The 19,061-nt window shown below is 35.6% G+C and overlaps 1 protein-coding gene across 2 annotated transcripts in view; it reads right to left on the reverse strand.

Moving 5' to 3' along the window:
- Positions 1–18,448, reverse strand: part of LOC125665273 (uncharacterized) — a 52,251-nt gene extending 33,803 nt beyond the window's left edge. Inside the window, exons 1-10 of one of the 2 annotated variants that reach the window (XR_008799439.1) lie at positions 18,408–18,438; positions 15,396–15,502; positions 15,017–15,083; positions 12,770–13,027; positions 11,620–11,784; positions 9,530–9,646; positions 8,022–8,148; positions 6,140–6,334; positions 4,336–4,485; positions 2,659–2,766 (exon numbers count right to left, since the gene is read on the reverse strand). Coding sequence is in view for 1 of the 2 variants with exons in the window: in XM_056152192.1 (XP_056008167.1) it covers positions 2,659–2,766; positions 4,336–4,485; positions 6,140–6,334; positions 8,022–8,148; positions 9,530–9,646; positions 11,620–11,784; positions 12,770–13,027; positions 15,017–15,083; positions 15,396–15,502; positions 18,408–18,425 (1,312 nt within the window). In the remaining variant the exon portion in view is untranslated. Of the gene's footprint in view, positions 1–2,658; positions 2,767–4,335; positions 4,486–6,139; positions 6,335–8,021; positions 8,149–9,529; positions 9,647–11,619; positions 11,785–12,769; positions 13,028–15,016; positions 15,084–15,395; positions 15,503–18,407 lie in introns of both variants that reach the window. The other variant, XM_056152192.1, reaches the window with a different exon arrangement.
- Positions 18,449–19,061: the final 613 nt, after the last annotated feature.

A 19,061-nucleotide genomic window follows, 5' to 3' on the forward strand; every position in this document is an offset into this window, starting at 1 on the left:
ACAAGCTAAAATGAAAATAATGAAGCAGTGCTCTTTTTATATATATATATTTTCAATCAGTGATTTTCCCCATCATTACTGAGCCTAGTGGGTCAACAGGCAGCGTTTGGACAAGACACTAAGTTACGTAAGTCATATGGTGCAATGTCTAAAGCTAGGTCTCTTGATTATCGCACCTCTAACAGTCTAATCCACGACTTGTACTTGTTTACCGCAGGTCTAGATCCAGTCTTCCAATTTCATGCCACATCAGGGTTGTCACTAGTGATTTTTTAAAGCGAATACAGGACTCATGGCTTTATAAGCAGCACGATCACGAGTCCTATGACTTTTTTGATAATCGTCTACGCGGTGAGAAATACACCCGTGTCGTCACTACAACCCGACCTCAATATGACAATGACATTCTCATGATTCTGATAAAAATAACTACCGGAAGACTTGGTAAAACATAGATTCCGATATTTTTTTGTAGATAAATGAATAACAAAAACGTCATACTTGGAATTATTCAATTTAATCACCCCTATAGGTGAACAGGACTCGTGGCACATGTCGATATGCGATGTCCAATCTCTAAAGCATTTGTTTGACTCCGAGTTTCTTAAAAAATCATAAAAGAAAAATCCGGATAAAAACGGTTATTGAAATCAGTCGTTCATGTAAGCGTTTGTATGATTCAGAGTGCAAGTTTGAGAAAAGCGAATAGCGCATCACCGTATAAAACGGATACGATACGATCATAGTTTGTAAATCACCACTCGCTAAGATTTTCGAGTGTCCATTATTTTTACTCGCTATTTTTCACATGTACTCGCATTTTGCGAGTATTTCTCGCTAATTTCGACCCCTGCTCCCATGAATTTGTACAATTCCTGAAAAGAAGTCTCTGTAAAGTCAGTAGCTCTACTTCTTTAAAATATGTTAAATGATTTAATAATTTTTAATGATAAAATGGTTATTTCATATTCATTATATTCTCATTTGGGCCCTGCCCTAAAACCTATACTCCTAGCTAAGGAATTTCACATATTTGGTAGACAGCTGCAAGGTTTTTATAACCATGCGTATAGTATTTCCTCACATAACACATATGCAATGAATGAGATACAATTGAACTTCAGTATCTCGAATACCGTGGGTATGTCAAAATGAGTTAGAAGTCCCAACTACATTTTCTTTACGTATTTTAACCTCAAAATCTCAAATCCTTGGATATCTTGAAGTTTTTTCTCATCCCCACCGAGTTCAAGATAACAAGGTTTGACTGTATCTAAATATGAAATGCAGTTTTATTACATATCCATCAAGGCCTCACCCTAGAGCCCAACATCTGCACCAGGAATGATGAATTTCAAGGTAGAGGGCTATGATACTCTTCATATAGTTTTCCTTCAAGGTGTGCAGGGGTAAAGAACATTTTTAAAGAATCCATAGATTTACATTGTATGAACCATAAAGCCTCACTCTTGCACCAAAATTCCTGAACAGTGGCCATGAAAACAACTCATTACTGCTCAGATTCAATAAATATCACATTTCATCGAAGTGTTCTTATTTTAGCAGCTTTGGCGGTGAAGCAATAGTGCTAATTTATGGTTGAACTAAAAATTATGAAAATCTCCATTCATTATCACAGAAAGTGCCAGTTCCTGACAGCACCCCATAGCGTATCAACTCAGACTGCGCCATATCTCACTAAATACAACAAAATAGGTACATATACAGCTCACACTGCACCATATCTCACTAAATACACCAAACTACATGTAAGTACATATACAGCTCACACTGCACCATATATCTCACTAAATACACCAAACTAAGTACATATACAGCTCACACTGCACCATATCTCACTAAATACACCAAACTAAGTACATATACAGCTCACACTGCACCATATCTCACTAAATACACCAAACTACATGTAAGTACATATACAGCTCACACTGCACCATATATCTCACTAAATACACCAAACTAAGTACATATACAGCTCACACTGCACCATATCTCACTAAATACACCAAACTAAGTACATATACAGCTCACACTGCACCATATATCTCACTAAATACACCAAACTAAGTACATATACAGCTCACACTGCGCCATATCTCACTAAATACACCAAACTAAGTACATATACAGCTCACACTGCACCATATCTCACTAAATACACCAAACTAAGTACATATACAGCTCACACTGCACCATATATCTCACTAAATACACCAAACTACATGTAAGTACATATACAGCTCATACTGCACCATATCTCACTAAATACACCAAACTAAGTACATATACAGCTCACACTGCACCATATCTCACTAAATACACCAAACTAAGTACATATACAGCTCACACTGCACCATATCTCACTAAATACACCAAACTAAGTACATATACAGCTCACACTGCGCCATATCTCACTAAATACACCAAACTAAGTACATATACAGCATTCTCACCAATATTCACCGAAATCAAGTCTGTTTGTGATGCCATTTTTTATGTGAGCTCAAAGCTTTATTATCAATAAACATGATGGCACATAAAGTTTAAAGCACAGAAGTTTTTTTTATCACATTTATTTTGAATACAATGATAATATTTCCTTAACATCCTCTTCCCAGAAATAAATATAATTACCTGCTAATTGAGCTGCTGGAACATTGTGATGTACATCCTCGTCCCCTGGGTGTCCCAAGGGAACTAACCGCTGCCCAACTCCTTCAAAAGCCACTTGATTTCCTCCACCTTAAAAATAACCAGTAAAGTTTCCTTCATTATCATCATTACTATTATGATCTTAAACCAGTGATATCAAAAACACGATGTCAGAGCTATTACTTTATACTGCCATCTAAACAAACTGCATATTAGCTTCATATTGTTTTACATTGTACCTTTTTCTAAGACAATTCCCCCAATGCATCACTCCAGCTTGAAAACTATAGGAGGATTTCACCAAAACAACAATGTACACAGATGGACAGACAGATAGGGGTAATAAAAATATATAACCACAAGTTAACTCACTAGGGCACAGCAAGAGACCCAAGGACTCACTTGAGTCAGCTTGGCTATATCATATATGCCCCTTTTTAAATTTTTTAAATTTTTATTCCCATCAAAAATTTTGAGTCAATATTGCAGCCCCAACCTAGTCCCATAGGGCCATGATATAACCATGATATAATTTCACAAGAAAAAAAAGCATGGTATGAAATTTTCAAAAATGTTTCCATATGTATTCCCATATGAAACTTTGGTACCCTATTGTGGCCCCATCCTAAACCCGGGGACCATGATTTGAAAAAAAAATTGAATCTACACTTATGTCAGGAAGCATTCATATAAATTTCAACTTTACTGGCCTAGTGGTTCTTATGAAGATTTTTAAATGACTTCACCCTATTTTTGCCTTTTCTTAATTATCTCCCCTTTGGACAGAGCATGGCCCTTCATTTGAACAAACTTTAATCCCCTTCACCCAAGGGTGATCTGTAAGAAGTTTGATAGAAATTGGCCCAGTGGTTCTTAAGAAATAGATTTTTTTTTAAAATGTCACAAATTTTTTACCAATTCTTCATAAAGGGCATGGCAGTTAATTTGAACAAACTATAATCCTCTTTACCCAAGCATGCTTTGTGGCAAGTTTGGCTGAAATTAGCTCTGTGGTTCTGAAGAAGAAGTTGAAAATGTTGAAAGTTTACAGAGAGACAGCCGGACTGACGCCGGACTGAGAGTGAGCTGAAAGTCTGAAAACTGGGAAGAAATAGAAATTTTCAAAGTCTAAAGGTAATAACATTTAAATTAATAAAATTAGGTCAACAGCACAGGTGCTTGTTTCATAAATTTTGCAAGCTTTACTAAATAATAACACGTTATATCAAGTTTATGAAACAGGTGCCTGTGGTCAACTGACTTGAAACTCAAAAAGTCACCAAAGTAAAAAAAAATCATACTGAAAATCAACTCATCTACATGCATAGCAAACAAAAAAGTCTAGAAAACAGAGAGTAATTCAAAAGTTTTATAGTCTAAGAGACTTGCAATAACTTTGGTAAAATTAATTCAAATGACATGAAACTAGAACTTGAGCTGTGAGACAAAAATATATAGAAATATGCCAAATATTAGCTAAAACAAGTCCAGAAAACTGACCAAATAAAAGAACGACATATAGAAGGACAGAAAGGGGTATAACTCAGTGCCCCAACCCTGTCTTGGTGGCGGCATAAAAAACTTCAGCTAGACACAATAACATTCATAAGGTCTGCACACGATGTTCAAATTTCAGATGCAAACATCTTGAAGCCATACCTGCACCCATACCCATGCCAAGCTGTAAACCACCTAATCCCCCTAAAGCTGCAGGGAACCCTGGGGGCATTCCTTGATGAAAAGGGTAGTCATCTTCTTCTTCATCTTGACCACCTTCCTCATTGTCCTCTACCATCAACTCCTCCTCATCTAGAGAAATAAAATCAAACGTAGAGTGTACTTACAGTAATGATATTCATACAGAGTTACCTTTCCCTTAGTAGTCATCGTAAGTATACTGCCTTATGATCTGTGCCAAAATTAAACATGAGGCCCATAGGTCATATTGCTAATCCGAGTAGTTGCATTTTCCCTGGAAAACTGTTAAACTCACATTGTAGCCAAGCCATTGATCGGAAGTCAGATGTGAACAAACTTGAATTTACATCACATGAGGAGGTTTGCACATTATTTTCACATACAGTATCCTTGTGGCTCTTGAGAAGAAAATACTGTAAATTCCTAAATATATGCAAGGAATTTATCATCGCGTATTTTCACATGAAGCATCACTCGTAAAATAGAATTATTTGCTTTTATTTTCATATTCCTAATATACATGTAAAACTCTTGATAAACAGAGCACTTGCGAATTTATGTATATTTATTTGACGTCTACGAGTCATTTCGCAATATTAGGTACCCCGTAAAATAAGGAACCTACGGTATTAAAAATTCCTCCTATGAAAGCTTTAAATCCCAATTTGTAGGTCCCAGTGATCATGCTTTGACATTTTCAATCAACAGACTTGAATTTACTCTTTTTGTATATATATATACAGTTGAACTTCGGTATATCAAACACCAATAACTCGAATACCATGGATATGTTGATTCAGAAGTGATTCAAAAATCCCAACCACTTCAGAATATCTGAGGATTCAAGACATTGAGGGTAAAATACTTGTTCTTTCAGTATTTTACCCTCAATATCTCAAATTCTTGGGTATCTTAAAGTTTTTTCTCAATCCCATCGAGTTCAAGATAATGAGATTTGACTGTATATCAGATTCTTTAAACATTACAGGTAACACTTGTGTTTGTTTTGAATGTCAATGTGTAGTATTGATTGGTCGTAAAAAGTTCTTCACATGTATCAAAGTTTACCTGTATACATGTTCAAAATACAATATATCAGTGTTTCAAGAATTCACTGCCTGCCCCCCCCCCCCCCCCTTCTCTCTTTGCCTTACATATATTTGTGTTATTGATAATGTTTTTTTCCATTGTAGATTGTCGACTGATTACATAAAGATTTTTATGTAATGATAAGATAAAGTCTGTTGTACTTGACCAGGCCTGGAGGTTATTAAACTTTTTCGAGCATGTTTTCAAACTCAAACTCTGTGCTTTAAATTGTACTCATACTCAAAAGTGAAAGTTATAAAACTTTTATAAAATCATTCTCATACTCAAATGGAGATTTTTCAAGTATGTTTCAAAGCTTGCTCAGAACTCAAAACATAGAAGGCTGATATTGAGTAAGAGTACGGTATAAGTTTTATGACCTCCAGACCTGTTCTATATTTGTTGTTTAAAGTTTTAGTTAAAGATATCATTGTATCTTCAAAAACTGCAAGGATATAAAATATCTCAATTTGACATGCAAGGGTCAGGCCCCAGAGCCCTTAATAAGAAATGAAAAGTGACATATTATTTCATCAAAAAAATTCATGAGAGCCTTTGGCTCATTTGAGATAAAATGCTTATTTTGCAATGTTTGCATCACCATCTATATTTCCACATGCCTATTACAGTCACACATGATAAAATTCAAACGCATTGAAAGAGTCAAGACACTTACCTCCCCTTTCCTCAGCTTCAACATTGGGCACAACCAATGGTGCCTGGAACCCAGGATTGTGTTGACCTACTGATGTTGCTTCAACATTGGGCACAACAAATGGTGCCTGGAACCCAGGATTGCGTTGATCTACTAATGTTGGACCTTGACCAAACAATTTGAATGTTGAACCAGTGGCAATCTCACTTGGGAGAGCTAAAAATAAAAAATAAAAATCAATGATACCATGAACATTGTATTCAGTAGATTATATACAATCATGCATATTCATATTTAACAGAATATTGGAACTACATGTGTATGTGTTTGAAAGATAACAAATGGCTATATATGGGCTGATTTTTCGTGTCAAATTAATTCCAAGTGGTCAAAATTAAGAATGAATTTCCCTTTTGTGACTTAGAACTGCTATGCTAAATGAAATAAAGTTGTAAAGGGTAAGCAAAGCAGCAACAGTAGCTGGCATCACTGAATTTCCATTTTTCAATACGGAGTCCATTCTGACTCTCCCTCGCACATGTCACAATATAAAAGCTGGGTTAAGAGTCAGAGGAATCTTGGATTAGTTATTAACTTCATCATTGCTGAGCTGATTTCAATATCCATGACGATGATATTATCGGAAGCCTTCTCCCTTTTTAAATGTATTAATTAATGCACATAGCTGATTCCTTTATTGTGGGTTTGTGTTCCGGAGACAATCAATTATGAACAAGAGATGTTTGTAAAACACATATGCCCCCCCATGGTGCAAAATTGAAAAGGGTTATACACACACATCATTTAATTGATAATAGCATCATCAATTCAAAATATTGAGCAGACAATATCTTCCTATGTCAAGAGTGGATTGACCATGTGACCTAAAAATCAATAGGGGTCATCTACTTCTTATGTTGTACCAGTGTACCAGGTTTGGTGTCAATCAAGCATATAATTCTTAAAATATAGGAGACAATATATTACTATATATACAGTTCAACCATTGACCTTTGACCATGTGACCTCAAAATCAATAGGGGTCATCTACTCCTTAGGGTGTACCAGTGTACCAAGTTTGATGATTGTCAAGCAAAGGAATCTCAAGATATTGAGCGGACAGTATATTCCTATGTCCAGAGTAGATTAAGCCTTGACCTTTTGACCTGAAAAACAATAGGGGTCCTCTTCTACTCATAACCAACACAGATGAAATATCATTATGATCAAGTGAATGGTTCTCAAGATATTGAGTGGACAACATTTGGTCTACTGACCGACCGACATACCAACCGACTGACCGACAGATGCAAAGCAATATGCCCCTCTTCTTTGTAAGGGGGGGGGGGGGGGGGGGCATAATAAAAATGGAATTGATAATCAGAATTGACAAGCCAACAATCTTAAAAGCATTATTTTACATTGTTGCTGGATATTAAAATTTACATTAAACAATTATTTTAAATTTTGTAGACTTTGGAGTGATATTGTTAACTAATACTCAGGTGACAAATAAATGTGTATATTTTGCATCTAAAACTGACGAAGATTTAGAATAGTAAGAAAAAAAATTATCAATAAAGGTCACAAGGTCAAATACTTTCATGCTTTTTGATTTGTCTTGATAATAAATTAAACAAACAAAACATCAAACCTCTACCTAGAAAGACTCAAGAGTTAATGACAAAAATTATAAATTTTCAGAGTCTGTCAGAGGTGAATATCAAGGTCACAACATCAATAGTAGGTGAAATACAAAAGCTACACCTCAGTTAGTTAAAAAGATGTAGCCATTTAATATTTTAAAGTATCCAAGAAAACTATATCAACTTGACCCAATTTTAAGCCAAAATTAAGTTTAGTCTGGGAATGTCCCTTTAGTAGTAGTACTTTAAGACCTCACCTTCATTTCCTGTGGTAGACTTCTGTACATCTTTCCTTTTAACCATGAGGGAAGCTGAGGGGGTCAACTGAAGGTCTAGCAGGGAAGAACTGACATCCGCACAGGAGAACTCTCTATGAGGAAAAGGCTAAAAAAGAAGATACACACACATCCAGAGTGTTTTACATTGAAAAACATATTTCACTGTAGAGGTGAATTTTTTTTTATACAGAATGATAATTTTGAAGTTTATGCAAGTAATTTTCATTTTTTTTCGTCTAATGGAACAGTGATTTTCATTTGACCAGTGAAAATTTAATAGCTAGCCTTGGGGACCTCTGTAAATCCTTTCTAGCCTTGTGTGTGCTATATCTTCAAGGTTTGAGTTGAGTTCATGTATTTCACAATGAAATCCCCTCTCCTGGACTTGAACCCCTGATCAAGGGACCATGAGCCTCGCAAATTTGACATAGGCCTTCATGTCCATTCTTACTACACATCCAGTCCTTGTTCTTGATATTCAGGGGTAGGGAAGAATTTTACTTTGAATAAATTCATTTTTGCTATAGGATTACCATAGTCCTCCTGGAGCTAGAATCCCTAACCCAGAGTTATTGAATGCTACAATTTTGGTGGAGGTCTCCATATTCATGATAATTCTCCACCTTGTTTGTAGTCTAGATATTCAGGGATGACGAATATTTTTTAAATATTTCAATTAATCATTTTTGCTATAATATCCACACAGCCCTCTCAGTAGTCTAAAAACCCATTACCCAGGGGCCTCGAATTTCAGTTTTGGTACAGGTCTCCATCTTCAACATATCGTAAAATGAAAAAGTTTAGCATACTAGTCATAGTTTAGTGCCATTACTTTTCCTGACACTCTTGTGCAGACTATGGTTGCATTGATTCCTCGGTTCCATACAGTGTAGGACTGTGTTCCATACAGTCCAGTGTAAAACTGTGTATGGAACAAAATCATAACGAGAGCTCCATAAAGCAGGGCATCCCCTGGCAATGCAGAGCTCCAGATAAGATTCGTATGAGTATAAATAATCATGAAATTTTATATATGCATTAAAGTTGAAAATGAGGAGAACAATTACATACTGTGAAATCACTTTAATTCATGGGGGCCAATGTTCGTGGGTAAGCAAAATTTTGCTGGTGCGTGGGGACGTAATTTTGAAGGTAAGTGAAATTATGTCACTAGGAGAGATAACTCTACTTGGTTTTAAAAAAAAATGTTCGAGGACACGTACAAATGTAATTTCGTGGGTAAGAGTGACCCACGAAATCCACAAACATCAATCCCCCACGAACAATGATGATTCTGCAGTATGCATTTAGCAAATGTAAAATCGCGGTCAGCATTCAATCACCATTCAGCTGGCATTCATTCATCATTCCGTAAGCATACCCTTACTATTCTGTCAATATTCACTCAACCTTTAATCCCCATTCTCTTATCCTTCTGTGGGACAGTAAAACATTTCAGGGACTGTATTTAATTGCTATTCACATACCTGTATCAACACAATATCATCAGAGGAACAAATCTTGGTGGCAAACTCCCAGATAGTTTGAAAAGGCTCTGAAGCTGGATGGGTCTGTTTCACTACATCTCCAGCAGGCAGACGTAACTGAAAATACAACATTCATAATTTTACAAACCAGAGACCTATGGCCACATCACTTTCCCATGCAAAACATTAGGGCCTCATCCTGGCCCCAAAGGTCAATTAGTGAATTCTATCTTGAGTACCATAAGAGAAATCTTGCAGATTAACTGAGATACTGGAGAGTGTGGTTTGGAGAGTATTAAAGAATTTTTCCTCTATATCTCGACTTGAACCCCCTCCTTTGGTCTCGCACAGAGTCCTGGGATTATATGCATGGAATGGACAAACTTAAATGCACACTGTATGAAGATGGTTGCATAATTCAAAATTTTCCTTGGGGATCTTGAGAAGTGAATTTCAACACATTCCATTTCAAGTGTGCACCCATCCTCTCCCTGGGAGCCAAGAAGATCTTCAGAAAACTCCCCTTTATAGTCTTATATCACTGCCTATGTTAAACTTTAAGTTCCCCTCGTGACTTTGCCGTAATTCAGGATTCATATAAATGAAACAGAATTAAATCTTCACTACTTATGGATGCTTACAAATGGAAATGACAACTTGTACTTTTGAGGTTCTCTTTGAAAAATAATTGTACAGAATCATCCTCATATATACCTATGAAAAAACTTTTAAATCAAACCATTCCTGTCGCCCTGCCTTGTGCGAATATAACTTCGACATTTCCATACTAATTTGACAAACTATACCCATGCTGTTATTGAGCAGAAGATATTCGAAGGCTATGGCTATAATCATATTCCAAAATATAGTAAATTAACGAAGCACTATTGAGACCCAAGCCTAGCCCTTGAAGGGTCATGATTAAAATTTGGATCCCTATTGTGACCTCGACCTGACCCAGAGGATCTCAGTTTGAACTAGCTTTAATCTACATCATACCTGGATGCTTGCATATCCATTTGATAACTTGCATCCCATTAATTCTCCAGAAACTCTTTAAAACATTTTGCTATGATATATTCCTGTGTAATATTCAAACCCCTTTATGTAGCCCCGTCCTGGGCCTTAAGGTCCGAAGTCATGGATACCGAGTCCTATAGTAACTTACTCGCTTTCAATTTCATTCAAATATACATGTAGATAGTAATAAAAGTAATTTAAAAATGGCAGTGATTTTCTCAGGGCTAGTAGATCTTTGGCAGGCAGCTCTGCATTCAAATATAAATAGTAATAAAAGTAATTTTAAAATGGCAGTGATTTTCTCAGGGCTAGTAGATCTTTGGCAGGCAGCTCTGCATTCAAATATAAATAGTAATAAAAGTAATTTTAAAATGGCAGTGATTTTCTCAGGGCTAGTAGATCTTTGGCAGGCAGCTCTGCATTCAAATATAAATAGTAATAAAAGTAATTTTAAAATGGCAGTGATTTTCTCAGGGCTAGTAGATCTTTGACAGGCAGCTCTGCATTCAAATATAAATAGTAATAAAAGTAATTTTAAAATGGCAGTGATTTTCTCAGGGCTAGTAGATCTTTGGCAGGCAGCTCTGCATTCAAATATAAATAGTAATAAAAGTAATTTTAAAATGGCAGTGATTTTCTCAGGGCTAGTAGATCTTTGGCAGGCAGCTCTGCATTCAAATATAAATAGTAATAAAAGTAATTTTAAAATGGCAGTGATTTTCTCAGGGCTAGTAGATCTTTGGCAGGCAGCTCTGCATTCAAATATACAAAATGTAAATTTTAAAATGGCAGTGATTTTCTCAGGGCTAGTAGATCTTTGGCAGGCAGCTCTGCATTCAAATATAAATAGTAATAAAAGTAATTTTAAAATGGCAGTGATTTTCTCAGGGCTAGTAGATCTTTGGCAGGCAGCTCTGCATTCAAATATACAAAATGTAAATTTTAAAATGGCAGTGATTTTCTCAGGGCTAGTAGATCTTTGGCAGGCAGCCCTGCATGTCTAGCTAATTTTACAAAAGAGTTTCAAACCCTGAGATAGGGTGAGCTATACACTACCACTGATACATTACCTGTAGCTGACACCTGTCTGCTGTTGACTTTGAGGGGGATGTGGAGGGGGGTGTGGTCATCACCTTACAGGTGTCTCTGTCAGCCGTCTCAGTCTTACTAAGGTGACTAGTCATCTTCTTCTTCTCTCTGTCCTCGGCAATCTCCTTCAGTACCCTCTCGTGGTCCTGAATAATTCATACAGGACTCATACATGTACCTTTTCATTAATGGAATTTCTGTTAATGTAAATTTTAACAATTTCAATAGCACTACATAGCACAAACCAGAAAACAAACAACAAAAAACACTGTCAGATGATAATTCATTGTTCAAGATATATGTGAAGAATTTTCCTATTAAAAAAGGGGGTATTTCTGAGAACAAATCCGACACTTGAGCTTATTCTGACACAAGTCTGGTGCTTTATCCACTGAGCTACAAAGCAAAACAAATCCATTCACCGACATAGATAGTATCATAGGGAGTTTTATCACTGGCATAAAAGAATAGGTCTGTCATCGGCATGTGGTACTCAGGATCCTTAATCTGAACCAATGGTCGTTTAACTGACAAATAAACATGCAGTTTTGAAACTCCAATTGATATGAATTTTCCTACTTTAACATTTCCATTAACTTTTCCTACTTTTAACATTTCCATTGAAAAAAAAAATTCCCTACCTAACTACCCTATTTTGGGGACAGGAAACTAAATAAATAATTTTTATTGCCTGAATCTACATGAATATTATATAGTCTCAGCTTTGTCGTAAGTACTAGTATTTAAAATCATTAATCGTACAGAATGTCATTAGACATAATGTAAATAGAATGGAGAAAATGGTGCCTTTTTCTTCAGAACAAATATTTTTGAAGGAACACCTGAAATCTGGAGGGTCCGTCTGGCTTGGATTTCTTGAAAAAAAATCTGAATCTTAAGTTCAAATATTCTTTGATAAAAGAAAAATCTTGGACAACTCAATCCAAGTTTCGACGAAGTTTCTTTTGAGAAATCCAGGCCTGGATTTGAAAGGTGGTGGTCCTTCAGTCCACCACAGAAAAAGTTAAATGTCAAACCCTGTACACTATTTCTACATGTACTCTTAAATTGTTCAAAATTCAAAATAAAAATTTCCAGAAGACAATCAATCAAAAAATGCCAATTACATACTCTTTTGCGCCTTTGCTTTTCTTTCAAAGCATCATCTTTTGCCTCTCTTCTTCGCTTGGTTTCAAAATCTTCTTTTAGCTTTTTCTGGTTATCACTCAAGTGCAGCCTACTGATGACTGCTTCGGACTGACTTTCCTCCGACTGTGTCACGGAGGACTGCTCTGTTGTTACTGCCATGTTTGGACTGTTTGATGGGGGCCCTGAACCAGTTGACTCAGGGACTAATGGGTTCGCAAAAGGGTTGGACTGGTTCTCCAACTAAAAACAAAAACATGTCCTGTTACATTTTTGGTATTGTCGAAAGTTTATACAATCAATGAATGAATTCTAACAAATTAAGTAACTGAATACTTCGCCATCTTTTTGAATGAGTACCTGGATACTCATCACTAGCCATGCTTGCTGAGTCCGTTGAGTACCCTTAGTGTGAACAGAGATAATAAGTGTGGTTTACAACGATTGATGCTGGGTACTCAGTTGCATTTTTAAATTATTATTGTGACCTTTTTTAACTATCAATTCTTGCTTATACAAGAAGTGATGTTATTTTTACAGTTAAATCTGTAATAGGGACCCACTGTATTTAAGCAACTCACTGTGATATAAAATCTAAAATGTTCCTAATTATTCAGGAACAAAAGTCAGCTGTGTGTCTTGGAGTAAGGATATCTTATTATTACCATTTGGTCCCACCTCTCAGTTCCCAGAAATGCAAAGCCAAGAAATCAACAATTTTTGTTCCCGTTATCCAATAGATCGATGCTTTTGAAAAAGGTTTAACAAACTGGGCTTCAAGGAATCTGCCATGAAGTAATAGTTACTGTACAATTCCAATGATTTTGCTTTTGATATTGTTACAAATTGTAACGGTAGCCATCTCCTCATGAATGTGATGCAGTTGTGAACATATTGCTCATATGAATCTTAATACATGTACAGATATCCATCTATTTTAATGGCTATAGGAATTCTGACAGAAATGAAAGTAGAATGTAAATATAACAAGATGTGTTTGTGAAACACAGATGCCCCCGATAATGGCCAAGGTCACAAGGGCAAATATCTTGGTACCAGTAGAAAGATCTTGTCAAAAGAAATGCTTATGTACAATATGAAAGCTCTAATATTTACCATTTAGAAGTTATGACCAATGTAAAAAAAAAAATTAAAGTAGGTCAAATGTCAAGGTCAAAAGGTTCAATACCAACGGAAAGATCTTGTAACAAGGAATACTCATGTGAAATATCAAAGCTCTATCTCTTACTGTTCAAAAGTTATTAGCAAGGTTAAAGTTTTCAAAAAGTAGGTAAAACTCCAAGGTCAAGGTCACGGGGTCAAAAATGTTGGTACCCACGGAAAGGTCTTGTCACAAGGAATACTCATGTGAAATATCAAAGCTCTATCACTTACTGTTCAAAAGTTATTAGCAAGGTTAAAGTTTCAGACAGAATGACAGAATTACAAAATGACAGACAAGACAAAAACAATATGCCCCCCAATCTTCGATCGGCATAAAAACTAACTTTCATATTTGAATTATCATGCTTCATGAATGTCAGTGTGAAACGTCACAGCTCATACAATCAAGTGTTTATAAAATGAAATTTTTAATATTTTTTAAACATAATACCAGAGGTTTAAAAATACAATACAGCTGCATTTAACATGATAATAAACACAAGTTAATACGCCAGTTTCCAGATAAGAGATCTCCTGTGTAGGAGGTACATTTAGTAGAAGTTTGAGTACCTAAGTGGGACAGAGTGAACCTACAGTCAGTGAGGAAAACGGTGAAATGTATTAAAAGCAGCTTCTCTTTAAATGTGTAAATGTAGGAAATACAAAATATTATCGAAAGAAATGTTTTATTAAAGTAGAAACATAAAAGCAATGTAATATTTGAAAGTAATATCCTGGATATGATACCTACAACCAACAAAATTACGTGATATAATAAGTATTCCATGTATTTAATTACTCCCTGGATATTTATCACATACTTAGTTTGTGTATCAGTTGAATTCAGGTGATGAAACAGCGTATGAGAAAAATATCAAGTACATTTACTTATACAGTGATGAATTCTATTCGTCCACTCCCGCATGTAAACAAGTTGTTTCACTCCTTACTATGTACGAGAGTTCTTCAAAGGGAAATAACTCCAACGTATCTCGAAACCAGCATATTGCAATAGTACATCTGAAATACTCAGGTGACTAAAAAATCTGGTTTTTCATATATACATACTGTCGGTCTGAGTTGAAGTCTTGGTCCCGTGTCAGGCACCGATTGAACAGGTTTTCCAGCCAGTATCCTAAAAATTTCAGTTCATACAAATTTCTTAATAACACAACAAGCAAGTGCATCTAACTTGAAAAAAAATGCAACCACATGAACCTATTCATCAGTTGATTTCCTCCATTATATTAACTGCTCTCTCCACTGATAGATAACCATTCAACATACCATTCAACTGCTCTCTCCACTCATAGATAACCATTCAACTGCTCTCTCTACTCATAGATAACCATTAAACATACCATTCAAATGCTCTCTCCACTAATAAATAACTATTCAACATATCATTCAACTGCTCTCTCCACTGATAAATAACTATTCAACATACCATTCAACTGCTCTCTCCACTGAAAGATAACCATTCTGCACAGCTGCCTGGCCGTCTTCAAGACTGAATCCCATTGACATCAAACATACCAACAAGTCATCAACACTCTGAATCATACATTTAAATCATTTCTATATTATATGAATGTGAAATTGCCATACACATTAATGAGGATGTGTTTCCATGAAATGTTCGACTGACATAAACAGGTCCAGCATAATCTCTTGATTTAGCTATATAGCTTTATTAAGCTATTTAGCTTTATACAGCTATTTGAAATAGCTTGATTAAGTTAGTTTAGATTGAATTAGATTGAATTTCTTAAGTGCAGCGGTAAAGCCAAAAAGTTGCATGATAATTTTTGAATGTGTTTATCCTTTGAACTAACCACAACACTTGTTCTAATTATTACAATACTAGGTCATTTTAAGATTTCTCATGAAAAGAGATTTTCTTTTGTGTTGTTAACTGTCCACTACCCAGTGTGCGTTGAAGCATAGAAAAGTAAGATGACTTTACAATGCGTAATCTGATCTATTCTGAAGATTGGATAACTGTTGCTCAACAACTTAATAATCCTAAACATTGGACAATTGTGAATCAAAATTCTTCTTAAGGGACATAGTTTAAGAATTATTTTTTTATTGCAATGTGTTGTACAGATTTCAAGGATGAAATATGTTCACTCAGTAAAATTCGACTTTTATGCTTTTAGAAATTAATTTGATAATAGATTTGAAATAGCTAAATCTAGTTATACATGCCAATACTTTTTGCTTCGCCCTCAAAAACGGTCACACCGTAAGACATATCAAAGCTATATAGTTAAATCAAGAGATTATGCTGGACCTGGTAAGTCATGAAAGTGCACTATGCTGCAAATCTTGTAATAGCAAGCGCAGCGAGTCAGTGCTTCATGCTGACTCGTATTTCGAGCTCTAATGACTAGAGCGCAGGAAATAATCCAAGCTAAGTCTGAACCTTTAACAAGATTTTTTTTTTTTCAAAAGTCTCTTGTCAAAAATGGCGGAGATCTCGCAAAGTCACACCTTGGACTATGTTTATGAACTTACGTGGATTACCATCCTAATCCTGTGGTCTCCTAGCTCGAAAATTCAGTGCGTAATGTTTAATAAAGTGCAATGTTGATGAAAGGCAGGATAAGATTATGTGTGACGCCATGTCTACGTTTTGACGTACGTCATAATAAGACTGACACTGGCAGATCTAATTACTTGTTATTTCCATTTGTCATGCTACCAGGACAATATACGTAAACAAAAGGCATATGTAATATGGCATCGAATACAAACTGCAAACCACCAGAGACATATATATACCAGATATGGTATATGTTTCTGCTTAAACCTACTTCCTTAATTGGCACGTCCATCTTTACAAGTCACTGGTTAATGATTCGTTATCTCATACTAGTGTGAGGTAACGAATCAATAACCCTTGACTTGTGAAGATGTGGTATGTCCGATAATGCAAACCACGATGGACCCCCCCCCCCCCCCCCCCCCCCCCCCCTTCCCCATGATAACCATCCATGCCACTTGCTATTAACGACTGAAAAGTCGCAAAGCGACGTGACAAGCTCGCTCCAATAATTACACATATAAGTCACGTGGTTTGCTCTTCATCAGCTGAAAAATGATGGGGACTACCCATAATGCTTCCAGAAAAATGTTGCCATCACTGCGGTATACTTCATTGAAGACCCCGTAGATAAAATAAATGAATAGTTTGGAAATTACCACAAATGATTTTAAATTCCAGACAAGCTTTCCCATACCTCCGTGCGTTTTGTTGTGGATAATTGCTTGGTTTGAAAGAAAAACAATCACAGCTAATGCTATCGTCACAATGCACTGTTTCCATCAACCACGTAATATTTCCCGCGTTAAATGAATTGCCTATAGTCATGTTCTAAGATGTTATGAGTCTTTGCTTGTCTCAACGGTCACAATTAGTGACTTGGAAAGATTGACAGTAGAAATAAGGAAAGTAGACTGGGCAGTCGAAAGCACACAGTGCAGAACAAGTCGCGCGTCAAAGCTTAAGCAAGTCACAGTGAACTCAGCAGAAATATATTGTATTTAGTTTCAAAATATTTCAATCAAATTCATGTATATTATATTTGTAAAATATTCATGCTGGGTATTTTAAAGTGATCAAACCAGGTTGGGAACACTTCCCCTATTATAGCGAGATATTCTCGCTAAAACGCAATTATCCCTCTCTAGCGAGAATAAATATATCCCGTACAATAGAGAAAAACACCCGCGGAGTACATCTTTTCGTGATTCACGTGAAAAGAAGAAAAATTGCTAAAATGTCTGATACTTCTGCAAATATTTGAATCAAAACAAAAACACTGACGATGTGTATTGGATTTCAGACTGCTTCCCTCTTTGATAACTTTGATATGCAATTTCATGACTATGTTGTCAATTTCATAGAAACAATTCGCATCATGTTGAGTGCGTGTCGCACTTATTCAGCGTTGCACGGGATTTGCCATTATTTTCAATAAAGACACCAAAACACCTGTTTGTGGTAATGTTTATTTCTCGCTAAAGAGGGATAATCGCGTTTTAGCGAGAATATCTCGCTATAGGGGAAGTGTTCCCAACCTGCTAAATCTAGCAAGAACCTATGACTACGTCATTAAATAATGATTTAATATAAAACCCTGGGAGAAAACTAAAATAGACTGTTTCTGCTGCCCAATTCCATTCATGTACTGAATATATGGCAAATAGATCTTGTTTAAATTTAAATTGAACCTGATCAAAGTACGGATATTACAAAATCGTGTACATGTACATATGATGTATGTAGCTGCGCTCGCTCAAACGGTAGCACCGTCAACATACTAATATTCACTGCAAAATGTTCTTAACGCAATTAGGTTGTCGATAATCAAATAGATATTTTACAATCAAATTTTCCTTCACAATGTAACAGTACAAGAAAAAAAATCCATACTATACAGCGGTCTAGTACCTGTGTTTGTGTTGCCATTTTTTTGGATAGACAGAACTTCCGGTTATGCAGAGTTTAGACAGTGCATACATTTTCGCGTCGTAAACCAGTAATTTTAAAATATTTTGAATAAAGAACACTCCAAAATTAGATTAAATAGATAAATGAATAAATTAAATAGATAAATCATAATGACTAACTAACTGATTATCAAAAGCAAATTACCTGCCGGGATCGAACTCCAAAGTATTTCTTATGGTCAACCAAAATTTTAATATCAGTTGTTGAGTTAGTGAGATACAGCTGTAGTCAAGCATTCTAAACATTAAAAATGGAAAAATAAAATTGAATTTTTTTTTTTTTTTAGCTCAAATCGTGTCTTGATTCCAGATTTAAAAATGTAATATAATATCAGTACCAGGGTGTCAAGCCACTTTTGGTCTAAAAAAAATAGTGGATTATAGGAATGTTGTTTGGTTTTTGTTTTTTTTTTTGCAGTTTACAGGGCAAATATAGGGATTTTCACAGCAGATTCATGGGAATCAATAGGGTTTTTATTAAAGAATTTGTATTAAAGTTTATTGTTTCTGCATAAAAATCTAACAAGCCTGGTGTCTTACTGGAGAAGAAATAATATTAAACATAAACAAAGACAAAATCCTGTCAGATGTGGAC

This window comes from Ostrea edulis, chromosome 10, assembly GCF_947568905.1.
Source record: "Ostrea edulis chromosome 10, xbOstEdul1.1, whole genome shotgun sequence".
NCBI lineage: Eukaryota > Metazoa > Mollusca > Bivalvia > Ostreida > Ostreidae > Ostrea > Ostrea edulis.